The 17136-nt window shown below is 37.5% G+C and overlaps 1 protein-coding gene across 5 annotated transcripts in view; it reads left to right on the top strand.

Moving 5' to 3' along the window:
* The window catches only part of LOC586216 (unconventional myosin-XVIIIa-like), a 64201-nt gene that overhangs the window by 45187 nt on the left and 1878 nt on the right, over nt 1-17136 (top strand). For all 5 annotated transcript variants that reach the window (XM_030992349.1, XM_030992353.1, XM_030992351.1 and 2 more), the window contains 11 exons: nt 5323-5533; nt 6285-6427; nt 7271-7371; nt 9107-9167; nt 9561-9705; nt 11785-12049; nt 12824-13016; nt 13579-13668; nt 14618-14762; nt 15053-15212; nt 16239-16422. In XM_030992349.1, coding sequence (XP_030848209.1) covers nt 5323-5533; nt 6285-6427; nt 7271-7371; nt 9107-9167; nt 9561-9705; nt 11785-12049; nt 12824-13016; nt 13579-13668; nt 14618-14762; nt 15053-15212; nt 16239-16422 — 1698 coding nt within the window. The remainder of the gene's footprint in view (nt 1-5322; nt 5534-6284; nt 6428-7270; nt 7372-9106; nt 9168-9560; nt 9706-11784; nt 12050-12823; nt 13017-13578; nt 13669-14617; nt 14763-15052; nt 15213-16238; nt 16423-17136) is intronic.

Below are 17136 nucleotides of genomic sequence, written 5' to 3' on the forward strand. Positions count from 1 at the left end.
CAGTGGTAGATGATAATTTTAAAAATCCCAGTTGTAAGGTACATTACTATGTGGGCTGTATATGTTCAAATACAATTGTATTTAGAATGAGAGTCATGAAACTCAAGAATGAAAGGTGTACTGTTTGAATTTGGGTCTTTGTTGAATACTTAAAGATGTAAAGCTTTAATATGCACACTCTCAAGAAAAATAAATCAGAACAAATCGATTTTTCACATATACTTTGAAAATGACAAGATTTGACAAGGATATGAATGATTAAGTTGTTTACTGTATGTGTCAATCGAATTGCAGTTCAAGATATAAACTGGGTTGAACAGAGGTTAAGTTCAAAGTCTTATGTGGATTGAGTTGGAAAATATAGCTTATACAACGCAGTGACTTTGTCAACAACAAATAGCTGTGTAGGAAAGAGGAAATGATGCATTGCTTCCATCAGGAATGAAAATGATGTTTCCTTGAGGTTTCTGAGCTGTCTTGAGAGGGTTCAAATAAATGATTCAAGTGTTTGGAGGGAAGGAATTATGCACAAAACAAGCAAACAAGGAAAGGGTTTTCACTGTCCATATCTCCCAATCGAAGTATATATTTGAATATATAGCATACCATTAAAAAAATGATAAAAATTGCTCAACATAGTGTAGTATTTAAATCTGACCAACATTTAGGCAATTATATGTGAATTTAACTCAATTTGTCAGAAAAGATGATCATGATTTCATAAATCATTGCTAAAGTTGGATTTAAAATAGCCCAAAGTTTGTCAAAAACATGACAATTCTCCCCCCCCCCCCAGTTATATTTTTTAAAGAAAATTTTGCAAAATTTCCTTTGCATTGTACATGTACATTATGTTTAATCGGTCCATTTCTTGGAGTATAGTGTCTTTTGTACCTTTAAAACTCTAATTTGCCTCTAACGAGGGCAATTCTGTGCCTTGCATGCCTCCCGAGTTATGAAGCGGGAATTACAGATGGGTTTACGGATCGGATGGAAAAGCAAGAAATTACACAATCCAGGAATACATCTACAATGAACATGTATCATTGCATAAATTCTTTATTCCTTAGGAAACATAATTGGAATGTTTTAGATGATCCCAGTGTTTTTTCAAGAATGATGCTGTAAATTTCCTAAAAAGGAGTCATTTCCCCAAAAAATGTTATTAATTCTGCACAATGAAAGTGGCAGTCTAAAATAATTGAGATTTATATTGTTCATACCATGCAGATTCCTCAAAATGTTATAGATTTTGTTGTTGTTGTTCAAACTATAACTGTGGCAGAAGAAAAAGGAACAGTATGGTAATAGATGTTGTGACTTCAGTGTATACATTCAAGTGAAAAGTATCTATCTGTATAAAAAAAAAAACTAGTTTATCCCGTGGCGCATCGTTACAACTTACCAGGAATTGAAGATATATGGGGCTTCGCCTTAACTGTTTGTAATGTCATCTATCATTATGTTGTTTAATGAATAAAATCCAAAAATAAAGGAATTGGTTCCTATTAATTTTATTTCCCCTCCTGTTGACCTGAATTCCAGATTTGATTTTATTACACCCCAAGTAATCGGATCTTAATTATTATTGTGAAAACCTCTTTCATTTTCATTCTCAATTTCTAAGATGTATCTGTGTTGGCTCATAATTCAAGCATACAGAAACTTGTAAATGACAAACCTAGTAGGTGTTGGTAAAACTGAAAGTAAATTTGAATTCAATAGAAGCCATTAAAAATATTGTTTGTTAGGAAGTAGAAGGGTGTTAACTCACTCTCACTCTCTATACACCCTCTCTCAGTTTCAGCTCCTTTATATTACACAGCAACAATACTTAATGTGGCAGTGGATGGGATATGTATTTTATTTTGATAATGAAAAAGCTTTACTTTTTGTTGAAGAAAACTTATGAAAAAGTAATGCAAAGGTGCAATGCCCATACAGTTTTTGTAGCTTCACATTAGGAAAATAAATACTTTAAACTAAAAACTTAGGTGTATTTAAATGTTATGTTATATTTTGATTTAGCACAAACCCATTTCCCCCTACTCTAGGATCATTATGCTTGAATTACCATTTGAAGTACTAAAAACCCTCTAGATTAAATCTTAGCTTGGAATTTGATGAATATTGCAACATACTTCAGCATGATTTGGCAGACAGACTACTTGTGTAAGTAATGTGACAGTCATTCAAAGAATCCCAAATCCTTGACTAATAGGTTAATCCTTATTATTGTTTGCTGCTAACTGAATGATCTCTTTGATAAGCCTCTGATTGAAAAGGGGAAATATATATTAGTTAGAAGGTAGTTAGTAGGCCTATTCATCAACATGTATAAACTTTGATGCAAGAGCATAGAGTCATTGGATTATAGTGAATATTAGATGATTTAACATACTTTAATCATTTTAATAGCTTTTCAACATACACTCTTAAAAATGATGATATTAAAGAATAAAGATGTATTTGAAACTATGAAAATAGATTCACAATTAATTTGTCTGTTCCAGCTCGCTGTGAAAATTGAAAGTTTTGCAGCAATTATCATTTTTATCACAATCATTGCCTTGCTTGTGTAGAACAGAGATGAAAGACAGAAATCTTGTTCATGAGGCATTTCTGTTGAAAACCATAATTATGCAGTAGATTGATCAAAATACTGATTCATTGTAAACTGTTGCACATACATTGAGTCACTTTCCAACATGTATGGTTCAAAGTTTCAAACTTTTGTATAGAAGGATGTGTACAGTGTACTTTCCGTCTCTTCTTTTTTGCTAGTTATTCCCCATAAAGTTCAAGCCATTACAAAAATGCATTTGGTTGAGTGCTATCTATGTATTATTGGATGACAACTGAACTAATGTAGCCAAAAAGGTTACTTCCTTTTTAGAACAAGGTATCAATCTAGAGTCAATAACCTCAAGGTATATGTACAGGTAGCAGCACATTTTTGGAATATGCATTGTCATCCACACATACATGATGTTCATGGCTGTGTAAGCTTGTTGATGCTTTCCCAACATAGCAACATCATGCAGTATTATAGATTAAATGTTTGAAAGAACCTGTTGCGCTTGCAGGCTATCATACTTATTTCTACTTAACATACAAGGCCAATGGCTTTAACCTAGGGCTTGATGAGCTTAATGTTCAGTGAGTTGAATCATTCCAATCATTCATGTGTTTGTTTGCATTGGATAGGGAACGTTATCCATGGTTACTCATGGTTACTCATGTTACATTTAGAACAACAGATTAAGCAACTATTTTTTCTAAAATGTATGAGTCATAATGATAATAAAGGTTGTATAGAGTTGTATTGTTATATTCACTTTCATATACATAGATGATTTCAAATACATATACATGAATCGTGATCAGCACTTCAGAGCCAAACAATCAATTTTATCATAAATCTAGAATCTTCTGGGTTTTTTTCTAAAACATGTTCTGTGAAAAAATTACTGCAAAAGTGATGATCACATAGGCTCTATGTATGAGTATCCTTCAAAATACAATGTCTTTGTCATCATAACAGTTAAATGTTGAAGTTTACCAGAAGTAATTATAAGTGTGAAAGAGGCCGTCTGTGGAAATATCACTCTATCAGAGATACCCTCATACATGTATTAGGTTGCATCGGGGAAGTATTGATAACAAGAATGTTCTCAGCTATAGAATTCCTGTCCTTCATGAAGCCTCCTTCACACACATCGTGCATGTATGGTGATGATGGGGGTAAACTGGCTCTGAGAGACTCTTCAGACTAACTAGTAGAAGCTTATACAAAATTGTTTAAAGTAACGTCATATATAAAGAAACGTAATCTAAAGAAACTCTAGTTTTGAAGAGATGAGTGGACATGGCAGCTGGCCAATCATCAGTGTGAGTTTGAGATTAGCTACGCCCAGTTATACGATTTTTGTACGATAAGGTATATTCAGTCTAGAGTTGGACCTTGGTTCTTTATTACATTTGGCATGATGCTCAAATGTATGCATTTTGATATCCAATGTTTCACTATACTACTTTGAGACTAGAACGATTTATTTACTAATCATATATAGCTAACGTTGAATTTTGGTAGTATGAACCCAGTAAAAACAACTGCAGCATATTAAAACTGAAATTAAACCTGTAAATGAAAGACAAATGGTGGGAGGGGGGGGGGGAGTAGCTGCACATACATGTATAGCAAAGGGCCCTGTAAAGCATTGTTACTCAATATCTGTGTGTTTTAAAGATGTGACATGCACCATGCTTGCGTGATCTTCAGACTTAAGTTGCACTGGCAGTGCTTTCAAGGTGGTTTATCTCTTCATGTGTGAAAGAGGCTTGGAGCAGTCAATGACCTCATTAGAAATACCTTGAGGAGAAAGATGATCCTAAAAGGTCTAATGAAACACAATGGATGAGGTTACTGGTGCAATCAAACTTACGGAGGCATCCATCTTGATTCCTTGCTGATGGATTCACCAGGGACCATTTCACAAAGTTTTTTTTCAATGACAAATGACAAAAATCAGTGACAAATCTGTTGGCAACTAATCAGAAGCACAAATTTCAGTAGCTTATAACAAAAACTGTCATTTGTCACTGCTGACAAGTTTTGTGAAATGCCCCCTGGTTACAGTGTTGATGTATACATGGAGTAGAGAGAATAGAAGTTGCATAGAAGAAAAATAATGCTTCTTACACACTCAGGAGTAGAATGCCTCTGAGTCTGAGTCTGACTTAAGATTTAGTATGACATTGAATATTGTTGTGTTTAAGAAAAAGAAGATGAGAGGGATGTAAAGAAGTATAGAATGTAGATATTGATAGGAGAGATGGGTGTAGAAAGATCAAGAGAATGTGGGATGATAACAGATAATTAAAGGAAATTTACTTTTGTGCCATTTGTTCATAGGGAGAATGTTGTTGGTGACCAACACCACCCCCACCCCCTTGGAATATATTACTCAACGCTGTCAACCCAAATGTTCTTTTCATACGTGAAAGATATAACGTTCTTGTAAACCTAACGTCATACAATTTGTGATCTAACAAAGTGTATGTGTGTGTTTGTTTGAAATGAAAGCTAAGAAACAAAACACAACAAACAATCAAGCAAGCAAGCAAGCAAACAAAAAAAAATATTATGAAGATTGGAAAGATTGAGTGTCAAAATGAGAAGATATCATGAATTTATATTTAAAGAATTCACACTTAACCTCCATATTCTGCTACAAGAAGGCCCACTACCAGCCTACTTTCCATCCTTACTTTCCATCATCATTTGATAATAAATTGTTTCATCTTTGTGTGTTTCCTCAGGTTATTCAGATGTTCCGAGGCTGCAAGTTGGAAGACATGCCCCCTCACATCTACGCCTCTGCCCAGACGGCCTACCGGTCAATGCAGTCCACCCGTAAGGACCAGTCCATTGTCTTCATGGGGAGGAGCGGAGGCGGTAAATCGTGGAACGTCCGCCATATCCTGCAGTACTTGACCATTGTATCTGGCACAAACAACAACATTGTCACAGGTGAGTCTTCAAAGGGTCATTGTTGTTGTAGTCATACTCATCAGAATGTCTTTGGTTCTGATAAGTTGATTTGAATCAAATCTGATTTCCTCTCTCTGGACAACTAGCCTGCGGCACTAATGTCATTTGGCAAGACATTGATCTACATATGCCACACTCAACCCAGGTGATGTAAATGGGTACCTAGCAGGAATTAATTCCTTGAAATGCTAAAGCGCCGTAATGGCCGCCGTGCTAAAGCCAGGGTAATAATCAGGAGCGCCAGGAGTGTTGAGTCTGACAGAGCTGAGCGCTATACAAGAACCCACTATTATTATTATTATTATTTAAACCTGTAGCCCTCTCACTCCCTATAAGCAAGAAGCTTTACAGATTTACTTCTATAAATGTCTCAAATTGCCCTTCAACAATAACTAGGGGGTTCTTGTGGAGAGAGTAGTTGTCCAAGGAATTATTTGCCAAGGATTAAGTTTTGTTTGGTTAGTTTTCAAGGCATCGCTGGAATGCTCCCCAGGAAGTGGAGATTGTGCACACATTGTGTGTCGGCAAGTACTGAATCCAATGACCGGGGTAATAGTATATTTGTAAAGCGCTTAGAGACATTTGTATTAAGCGCTATATAAAAGCTAAATATTGTTTCTATTATTATTATCTCTTTGATTATAAATCACATTTTCAATATTTGGTGATACTGCATTGAACAATGACACCTCTCCCTCCCTCTCTCTTGGTTCCTTCTTTGTTTCATCAGTTGACAAGATCACTGGAGTCACCACCCTCCTGGATGCCTTTGGAGGGGCCAGGACCATACAGAACACCAGCGCTACCCGATGTGCTAGCATCTACTCTCTAGACTTTGATCACCTTGGACAGATAGCTTCCAGCTCATTGCAGGTAAATCATACTCTATCAAGAAAGAATGGAAAGGGATTGGATCACTTCAGGGCATGGATGTACAGTCAGAAGTAATTCTATTCTATTGAATTATGAAGGAACATGACCATGGTAACGTTGTCTTGGCCACACTTCCTAGAGGAAATAATTCTAGAACACTGTTTTTCTATCGTGACCCGACATATGCTCTTGTGTCTCATTTCATCAATGATACAAGTTAGGGTAGTGGTTGCGTTTTGGTGTTATGTTAGGTTCAGTGATAGGGTTAGGCATGGTGTTGTGTCTAGGGTTGAAGTTTGAACTTTGGTCATAGGTCATTGATAAAAGATGACCATGGAGCAATGTTTGCCACAGTATGTGTCATAAAACCTGTAAATTACATTACCATATGCAAAGGGTAGAAGCACTACAACTTTCTTTCTACCGTAGTATAATAAACCACACTGCCTCTGATGTAAGCCTGTGTTTGAGATGTCAAGTCTCTTTGTAGAGGTGTCGTGGTCGAGTGGATACGTCACCGGACTGTCGATCACAAGGTCTGGGGTTCAAGTCCTGCCGCAAGCACTAATGTCCTTTGACAAGACATTGATCTATATTGCCACTCTCCATCCAGTTGTTAAAAATGGCTACCCGGTAGGATGCGAAAGTTAATGTGGTAATAGATGAGCAAGTGTGCGCTTGTAAAAATGATGCCTGGCTGGAATGCTTCCCAGGGAGTGGAGAATGTGAATCCGATGGCCGGGTAATAGTATATCCGTAAAGCACTTAGAGACATCATCAATGTATTAAGCACTATATAAAGGCAAAATATTATTATCATTATTATTATTTGTGTCATTTTAGATCCTGATGCTGGAGAAGTATCGTATCGTAAGGAAACCTCAGGAAGAGAGAGCCTTCAATATCTTCTACTACCTCATGGCCGGCGCAGACTCGTCACTCAAGTAAGAATGGGTTCAAAGGTCACTGAAGACCCAAATATATAGACACAACTGGGAGGTGTTTCACAAAGACTAAGATCAACTCTAAGTTGGACTTGATAGAGCCATTTGTAGCCATAAAATGAAATATATCCAAAAGCAAAAATTCAAGTATTTTAGAATTTTCATAAATTCCACATCAAGAACTTGAGAAATCTTCTTGATAATAGAAAATATGAATTATTTGAATCAATATTTTATGCCTTTTAAATAAGTTTTACAAAATGTTGTCTAAGATGCTATGGGCTTCCCAACTTAGAGATAAGTTCAACTTAGGATCTTTGTGAAACACCCCCCAGGTCAGAATCGTATTGCTGATGGCTGTCTCTGTAGTTATAACATGCAAGCAAGTATCAATGGCAGACAGAGGAGGCAGAGATAACTTGATACGGGATGTATCCATATCATAGATCATTGAGACAACTCAAGAAAAAAATTCTCCCCCATCATACATGTACCACCGCACAATTTTGATTGAGCAATTATTTTTAGGCCCCTGTGTACATCATATCCAGTCTCTCGAGACATGAATTATTCACGGTGTCAGTCAACAGACTGTGCAGTAATGGAATGGGTTGGTGGTGATGGGTGGAATCGTAAGTCACGCCTAATTTGTGCGAGAGGAGTGGAGATAGGGCCAGGGTAGAAATGGAGAGAGACCGAGAGAGACCGAGAGAGAGAGAGAGAGAGAGAGAGAGAGAGAGAGAAAGAGAGAGAAAGAAAGAAAGAAAGAAAGAAAGAGAGAGAGAGAGAAAGTGAGAAGAGAAGAGACTGAGAGAGACCGAAAGAGAGAGAAAAGTAGAGATGGAAAATATAATGATAAAATCATCTGTTCAGAGCCAGAAGGACACTCGGTCTGTATTAGAACACAGTTACTGCCCTTCTTGCAACATACAGAAAAAAATGAAAAAGAAAAAAAAAACAATGTAAAGAAGCAGATCGCAAGAGGAAAAGGGAAGGGCAGAGTGGCAGTGAAAGCATGAGAGGTAAATGTAAGTGGCAAGTGGCAAGAACACCCTTGTGATGAAAAAATTCCTCTGCTTGGCAACCATTCTCTTATACTATCCCCCATCCAAAAAGAGTGTTGCTCCAGAAAAGGTGTGAAACGGTGAAGGAGTCGCCTTGGTCACCATCTCTATGATAGCATCACATGTGATTATTTCTTCCCTGGAATCGGGGACGAAAGGTGTGAGGGAGGGGGTAAAGGGTTCTACAGAGTGTGAAGAGTGCTGTGGGGAATGAATAATTGCTTTGACAGCTCTCAATATCTCGCTAGAGTTTAAAAGAACTGAGTCACTTACAACATTACCTTCTCGATGAATGATTATGGTATTAAAGGTAAAGTCAAAATTGGATTTGTATTCCTGTTATCGGTCCCAGGTTAGATATGTGAGGCAGGGAAAATAACAGATTTTCCAATTTCTCTGCTCTTTATGAATAGATTTGACATACAGAACCATCTAATGAAAACAAATATTTTCTTATTCTTACATATATTAATTTTTGTTGTAAATACCATTGCTGAGTGGAGCCTTCTGAAAAATACATCATATATTGTATATTTCCTTTTTGTATGATGTCTCATGGTATACATGTACATACAAACCAGGTGTATTTGCATTAATCTCATGTTTTTTCTATGTATAAAGCCCTGATTGTTCTAACATTGCTTTGTTTCTCATTTTTGTTCAATGTCCAGTCAAGACCTGTCACTGCATAAGATGTCAAAGGAGAATCCATACATTCGACCTCTACTGAAGGTTAGACTCGATGTCATGATGAAGTCATTCTTTCAAGATTATTATCTAACATGATCTTTTATCCTTATGTTCATCTTTCATCTTTGTCTTAAAATTATATAAGATTTTATTGGTAGGGTAGTACCTTTATGTGTATACTCCATGAGTAATGTTTTAAAACTATTTTTTTTGTTTAAGTTAGTGAAAGTGTGATCTTCTCAAACAAAATTAAATTGGGACAAGACATGGTTTAAGGGCTGTGCAACACTAACCGCATACACTTTAGGAGATATGTTTCACTTTTTATGAAAATTAAATGAATGAACTCTACCTTGCACCGACGTAAAATGTAAGCTAGTTGTCAGAATACGGCACCAGTCTTCTTCAAATCCTTGTTTTCTTTTTTTGTTTCAGAGTGAAGAGGTCGACCACGCGAAGTTGATGTGGCAAAAGGTCGTCAATTCTTGTCAGCTGCTCAACTTCACAGCTGATGAATGCAAGGGACTGTGGTGTGTCTTAGCTGCTATCATACACCTAGGGGCAGCCGGAGCAACAAAGGGTAAATCATTCATATCAATTTGCATGTTTTATTTGAGTTATGTAAAGATGCTACATTGTTATTTCAATTGATTGTATATGATTGTTTGATTTATTCAGAAGTAATGTATATATTCATCAATAAATTTATTTTACATAAAAGATATTACCGTAATTAACGTTGTATAAACCGCCCTCGTGTATTAACCGCATATTTTTTTTGTGTGTGTAAGATCATTGATAAAGTAAATTAAAAAAACAGTAGGGGTCCTAGGATAGAACCTTGTGGTACACCATGTAATAGTAGAAAAATTGGAGGAATTATTATTATAAACTACATATTATACAAATAGTAAATGGTCATGAGTGCAATGGTACGAGATTTTGCACGAGGTGAAAGATAAGAGACGCTGTATTCAACGAGGTGCAGCCGAGTTGAATGGAGCGTCTCATCTTTCACTGAATGCAAAATATTGTTCCATTGCACGAATAAAGACCATTCACTATTTGTTTTATACAACACCTCGGACGTTAATGGGCTTAAAACGGTTTTCCTAGGCCTAAATCTCAACGATTTTTTGTTTGTTTTCAATTGATGAAATTGCTGATAATGAGCGCGCACTATTAACCAGGCAGCAAACCACACGCGTAACATGCGCCGCGCATACCAACCTTTATGTTTATTGTTACGCGGAGTGCAATTTCGTTTGATCCTTTCGCACCATTGCACTCTGACGTCACTTAGCTCACCATATACTTTGTACATCGTTAGTGACGTCAGAGTGCAATGGTGCGAAAGGATCAAACGAAATTGCACTCCGCGTCAATGATGCCATTCAATGGTACTGTTAACGCATGCCATGTGATCAAGAAGTGACCAATGACGTTGCAAGAATCTTGGTAGGCGTTGTATAATGAGATCTATCAGAAAGATTACTTTCAAACCAAGATGACAGACAAATTTGAGTGTTGTTTTAGTTTCCTAGTGGTGAGTCAACACACCGATTACCGAGCTGGGAGACATTTCCAGGCATAGCGCCAGGTGGAGGGGCATAAATCAAAACTTTTTTTTTTGGTGTACCGTGTATAAGCTGCACCCCGACTTTGAATTTTTTCAGCGGCAAAAAGGTGCGGTTAAAACACTGTTAATTACGGTACAAAAAATTTTAAAAATATAAATTTGCGTATTTGTTACACCCCGTCCTGCTGCAGAAGCGCAATTACGTGTGAGAAAAACATCAACCAGTTTAAATGTTCCTAATTGATGCATGATGCAAATTAGGTGATGAGTGAAGGGGTCTGTTGTGTACACTGGGCTACCAAAATTGAAGGATCACTTCTATTTTTTATCACAGTATTGTTTACCAGTATTTACATACATGTAGTTCTTGGCTTTTAAAGGATAACATTATACAAATAATGTAGGTGCCAAGATGAAGTAAATTACACCAAGCAGACTATTATGTAATAGTCTGTGCAATATTCCTTCTGATTGCCCATGTCAGATATAAATGAATGAACCTCTAAATTTTTCAGAGGAAAATATCCTAGAATACATGTATGTCTTGATAATAATAGTCACAATATCATAATTAATTGGATATTTTTATAGCGCACAAATTTACCACCCAAGGCACTCCAAAATTGCCCTGGCTCTGCTAAGCTACTGATTTCAGTGCTCACTGCATTCAAGGAATTCTTTCCTACTGGTATCCATTGTACACCTGGGTGGAGAGTGGCAAATGTAGATTAATGTCTTGCCAAAGGATATTATCAAAGGACGTATCCATTAGACCATGACACCTCTATACCTTTTATCAAAAGTGTCAAATATCTGTTTTAATTTTGAGATTATTTTTGTCATTATATTTGATTACTCATTATTCCTAAGTATCATTTGAGGTGTCCACACTTGTACAAGCATTGCTTTTTAGTGGACTGCTTTGTTTCCAATTTGTATTCCTAAATTGTTTTAAATGTTTTAAATTGATTTGTATTGTTTTGTTGGAAGGAAACATAAATAAATTTAAACAAATTGAAATAGAAATATTTGTTTGAATTTTGATTCATTCTGATGGTTTTTATTTGCATAACATCTTAGGATCTGGAAGTGCCAAAGCCCAGTTCCTCCACCCATCAGAAGCACAGAGAGCCGCCACCCTCCTGGGCGTGTCCCTGGAGGACCTCGCCCGGAACACCTTTAACCCCAAGGCCACCGGTACCCCGACCAGGTCCAACCTGAGAGCCATCCCATCCGATGGAGGGTCCGATGGAAGCGGGTCAGGGGGCGCTACGGAAGCCCTGGAAGGGATGATCTCGGGGCTGTACTCCGAGCTGGTCAATGCTGTAGTATCACTCGTGAACAGGTAGCATATATAGAGGGTTCTGTAGATTCTTTGTAGACTTTGTAGCCCCCTCAGATTATGGTTCTAGGGGACCAGTGCCTTCTGATTGAGGGTCGGAGGGTAGTGGGTCAGGGGGCGCTACGGAAGCTGTGGAAGAAATATCTCGGGGCTCTACACAGAGCTGGTCAATGCTGTAGTTTCACACAGGTAGGCTATAGAGGGTTTGTAGATTCTTTGTAGACTTTGTAGCCCCTTCAGACTTTGGTTCTAGAGGAGCAGTGCCATCTGACTGAGGGTAGTGGGTCCGGTGGTGCTATGGAAGCACCGGAGAGAATGATTTTAGGACTGTAAACAGAGCTTGTGAATGCAATGATCTCGCCTGTCAACAGGTTTGTATTGGTAGTCTGTATACAGGTGCATCTGATGGATTGATTTACTGTTTTAATCCACCCCTAAAAGAGTTGGTCAGGAGGTACTACGGATGTTCAATTTTTTATTAATTTTTTAAAAATAAATGTTATGATATGATTCTTATCGTTAGAAATAGGAAGTGTGTTATCCCAGTTGTTGAGAGCAAACTAAAGCTTTCAAACTTCTAGACCACTGTTGACATTTTGTTGAATAATATAATTTTTGTTATTTGATGATACTTTTCAAAATTTAATTTTAAAAGTATAAAGTATATAAAATCATTTTTAATTTTCAAAATAACCCAATGCTACACACTCACAAGTGAGCAATCATCTTAATTGTGTAAGAAGAGCGTATAACAAGGGATTTCTCTCTCTTCCCTAGGGGTCTATCATCGACATACCGCACCAAGTCCTCCATCCTGGTCGTTGACCTCCCTGGTCTTCAGATACCTGATGGGTGTGGTCGTAAGACCGGAGCTAGCTTCCAAGATCTCTGTAATAACTACGCCCAAGAGAGGCTTCAGCTTCTCTTCCATGATACGTCAGTCACTCAGCAGAAAGATAAATATGCTCAGGTATGGAAGTAATGATTCATATGGGGGCGTTGCAAAAAAGTTTCGATTGATTGCAAGTTGCAAAAATTTGCAACTGATATTTGCAATTGATTGCAACTAAACTTTTTTGCCATGCCCCACTAGTCTCCTAAATTTCCTAGGATTTTGTTAGGATTAAGGTTTTGACAAGTAAATTAAGTTAACTAGGTCTAGATTTTATTCCCCCCCCCCCTCTCTCTCTCTCCCTCTCTCTCTCTTACTAATGGGGTTTTGCAAGAAAGTTGAGCTGCGATCTATTGCAGTTAATCGCTTGACTTTGGGGATTTGCAATTGATTGCAACTTCTTGCATCGCCCCATTAGTGTGTATTGATGTCTTTGAAAGCTGATTGATAAAGGTATTCAAAATATATATTGAATTACAGTTTTGTAGCACTCATGCATAACATTTGAAGCTATTTGTAATACATTGAATCAGTTGCTATCAATAGTTCTGCACTTTGTACATTCTTTGACCATAAGAGTACTGGGTAATTTTGCTGGTTTTAAAGTCTGGAGAGTAATTTGTTTACATTCTGTTTTCAGGAGAATATAGAGGTTGATCTTGGCAGGGAGAGCGAGGCAGAGTCTTCACCTGGTATTATGGTCAACCTTATTGATAGGCAACAAGGATTGGTAAGTAGAGGTCAAAAGGTCATTGCTTGTTTCTCTAGACCTACATGTATGTGAATGAATACCCTTCTCACCGATCTTGTACAGAAAGGGGGGGGGGGGATGGGGAAGATTTCCACTTTAATAATATTTGATCAAAATTTAATCAAAATAGCCAGGGGATGACATTAACAGGCGCCTGGGACACATCGGGTACCTAAAATCCAGGTCCGGATCCCTCAAATTTCTAAATTTTTACATAGGGCTTATGTGTAAAGACATTAAAACCTCAAATTCAGACCCCTTTCCAAAAAGTTTATGTTGAGCCCTGCAATAGCTCAGCAGGTGTTCCAGACGCACATGATAACATTCTCACAATTGATATTGGTATTGATGATCTGTGTACATACATTAGGCGACTCAAAGTGATTACTGGTTGATGAAAATTGAAATAGATATTGGTATTTAATGTGAACTGCTGACATAACCATACACATAAATGAAGTAAACTTGATTGAACATGTATAAGTTAGAAGTTAGAATAAGCATCAAAATAATGTATGTCACTTGATTTTTAATAAACCAGCCAAACGCTTAAATTGTCTCTCTGTTTGTAATGTGTTCTCTGATGAGAAATAGGGGAAATCAAATTCTTTCTCTCTCCCCCTCCTCCCTAAGACCCGATCTTTGAATCTAGACATGGGGAACACAGATCAAAATCAATCAAAAAGATATTTGATATAGCGCCTTATCCTTACAAGCGCTGCACACACCGCTCTACAAAGTTTGGGCCACTTATAAACAAAAGAAGGGCATCTTATAGCTTCGGGACGAAGAATCTATCTTTCCTGGAGCCTCTGACGATTCCTTCCTGTAGTTTCCATTATTTATTCATACTTCTGCTACATATCAATTGTACTATTAGAAGTATGAAGTTGAAATACATTCTTTCTCTCTTTCCCTCCTGCCTCAGATCCGTACTTCGAATCCAGACCTGAGGAACACAGATCAGAAAGGAATCCTCTGGCTCCTGGACGAGGAATCCATCTTCCCAGGAGCCTCTGACGACTCCTTCCTGGAGCGCCTGTACCTTCACTACCATGAAGAGGCTAACAGATGTGAGTATAGACAATGATTCTAGTGATTTGTCCTTTGGCAATACATGATCTACATTTGCCACTCTCGACCCTGGTGTTGTGAATGGGTACCTTTTTCTCTGTACAGTTTTCCTTGTGTGAACTTAATAGACAGGTTAGAATGCATTCATAACTACAGTTTCCCTTCACCTCAGTTTACATGTATCTCTTTCTTACTTTGAATTATGAATGGAAATTGTTGTCGTAACCAAATTTCTCCTAAAATATCAAGACTTATTCCAATTTTCCTTTCTTGCCTCCAACCCTTTCAGCTGATGGTGCCATCAAGCAGAGTACCAATAAGAAATCCTTCATCTTGAATCACATCCAAGGCACTGTACCCATCACCTACAACGCCACCAACTGGCTTCGACAGTCCAGGGAGCATCCAGCCATTCGCAGTGCATCGGTCGTACTCCAAGAATCACAGAAGTAAGTCCAGTATCAGAAACTTGAATGGCATACATAGTCAGATTAATACTTCTTATTTTTCATTCAACAGGGTGTTTGTTCAGATAATGTAGCAGTCTCAGTGCAGGGTTTCCAATACCGTATTTTGAATTACTTCAATGTTTAATGAAAATCTGTTTACACTGGTATTGTCAAGTACAGATAATTTCTCAGAGGACAATGGGCCCAGACATTTTCCTATGCTATTGTTTTTGCACTTATTAATGCAGGCTATTTACAACACATGTTTGCACATGTTTTGCCAGCTCATTTTTGTGTGTCTTTAGATTTGCGATTCAAAGCCATTTTGTTATATTCAATTAGATTAACATTTCAATCTCTCTATTATAATAGGGTGGATACAATTTGAACACTTTTTATAGCATCAGGAGACATTCTAACATAGAATTTCCTTTGCTGGTAAAACGATTGGAAAAGTTATCTCTGACCGAAAGTGACCTTAATAACCCAGTTTTTGTGATAAGAGTCAATATTTTTTGAATCGGTGCAATATTTTCCCCCATATTTGCTATTCAAACCTTCCCCACCAAAAATTCTGTTTAAATATCCTTATATCCTAAGGTATAACACAATGCTACAGCAGACATTTTTGTTGACTCTTTTCCCATGATGCATTACTTGAAATCAACTGAACACTGGTGTCGCTAGATGGTGCTGTGAATTGTGAATCCACTGTATTTCACATGCTGATAGAATAATTATGATAATAATAGTGGGTTCTTGTATAGCGCTCATATCTGTCAGACTTGACTTTAGCATGGCTGACATTATGGCGTTCTAGCATTTTTCAAGGAATTAATTCCTGCCAGGTACCCATTTAAATCACCTGGGTTGAGTGTGGCAAATGTAGATCAATTTCTTGGCTAAGGACATTAGTGCCATTAGTGCCACTCGAACTGCCGACCTTGTGATCCACAGTCCGATGAGGTATCCACTCAACCACCACAACTCTACAATGGATGATTCTTGTTACTTCCATTTACACAGACCAAACATCAGTCATCTGTTCATCAGCCTGTCGGGCTCCTTACCAAGCTCCATGGTTGGGTCCGTCGCTGGCATAGAGGGCAGCTCATCGCTACGCAGAGCGTCCAGCATACGCAGGGCTTGGACCAGCGGGACGGCAGCCATCAAGAGGAAGTCCCTCTGTCTCCAGGCCAAGTACCAAGTGGTAAGAACTTAGTCTGGACTACTTTCATGAAGTTGGACTTGTTACATTTGGGTATTGGTGGAGTGCTCTTATGGTAATAAAAAGGAATATACATACAAACATTTCATGTATATGAAATATACATTTCATATACATGAAATATACAGCCACTCATCCTCTCCAAGCGCTATAGTTCTCCTTTGAACTAAGAAAGATAAAAAACAGTCCTTTTCAAGACTACACTCCTCCAAGAAAGATTACCGAGTCAGAATCCTTTTCAGGACTCCTCATACCTCCCTCTCTCTTTCACACATGGTACACCCGCAAACCTACTGTAAATATACATGCTGTTGATTATGATATTTTGATTTGTTAGTTGAATGACGTATGGCAAAAGTTGTATTTTATTATATTTTCAAATACTTTATATAAGTCAATTTATATAAACACTTTCAGGATAGGGCTGTTATTGAATTTATATCTGGTTGCAGACAAAAAAAATATGGACATATTAACCTTTTCAATGAATACCTAGTCGTAATCGAAGTTTAACTGTTTTTATATTGCCACTGGGATATACAGTAATCACTCTATTACTTATTTGACATTGTGGGGGTTTGAGATAATATTTGGACCTCTCTGTTTGCTTTAATTTTATATATATTTTGCTTGTTCTTATACATCATACAGAATTCAAATTACAGCACTCCATACATTGTTTTGAACATACACTTT

This window comes from Strongylocentrotus purpuratus, unplaced genomic scaffold, assembly GCF_000002235.5.
Source record: "Strongylocentrotus purpuratus isolate Spur 01 unplaced genomic scaffold, Spur_5.0 spur5_scaffold_2, whole genome shotgun sequence".
In the NCBI taxonomy this organism is placed as follows: Eukaryota; Metazoa; Echinodermata; class Echinoidea; order Camarodonta; family Strongylocentrotidae; genus Strongylocentrotus; species Strongylocentrotus purpuratus.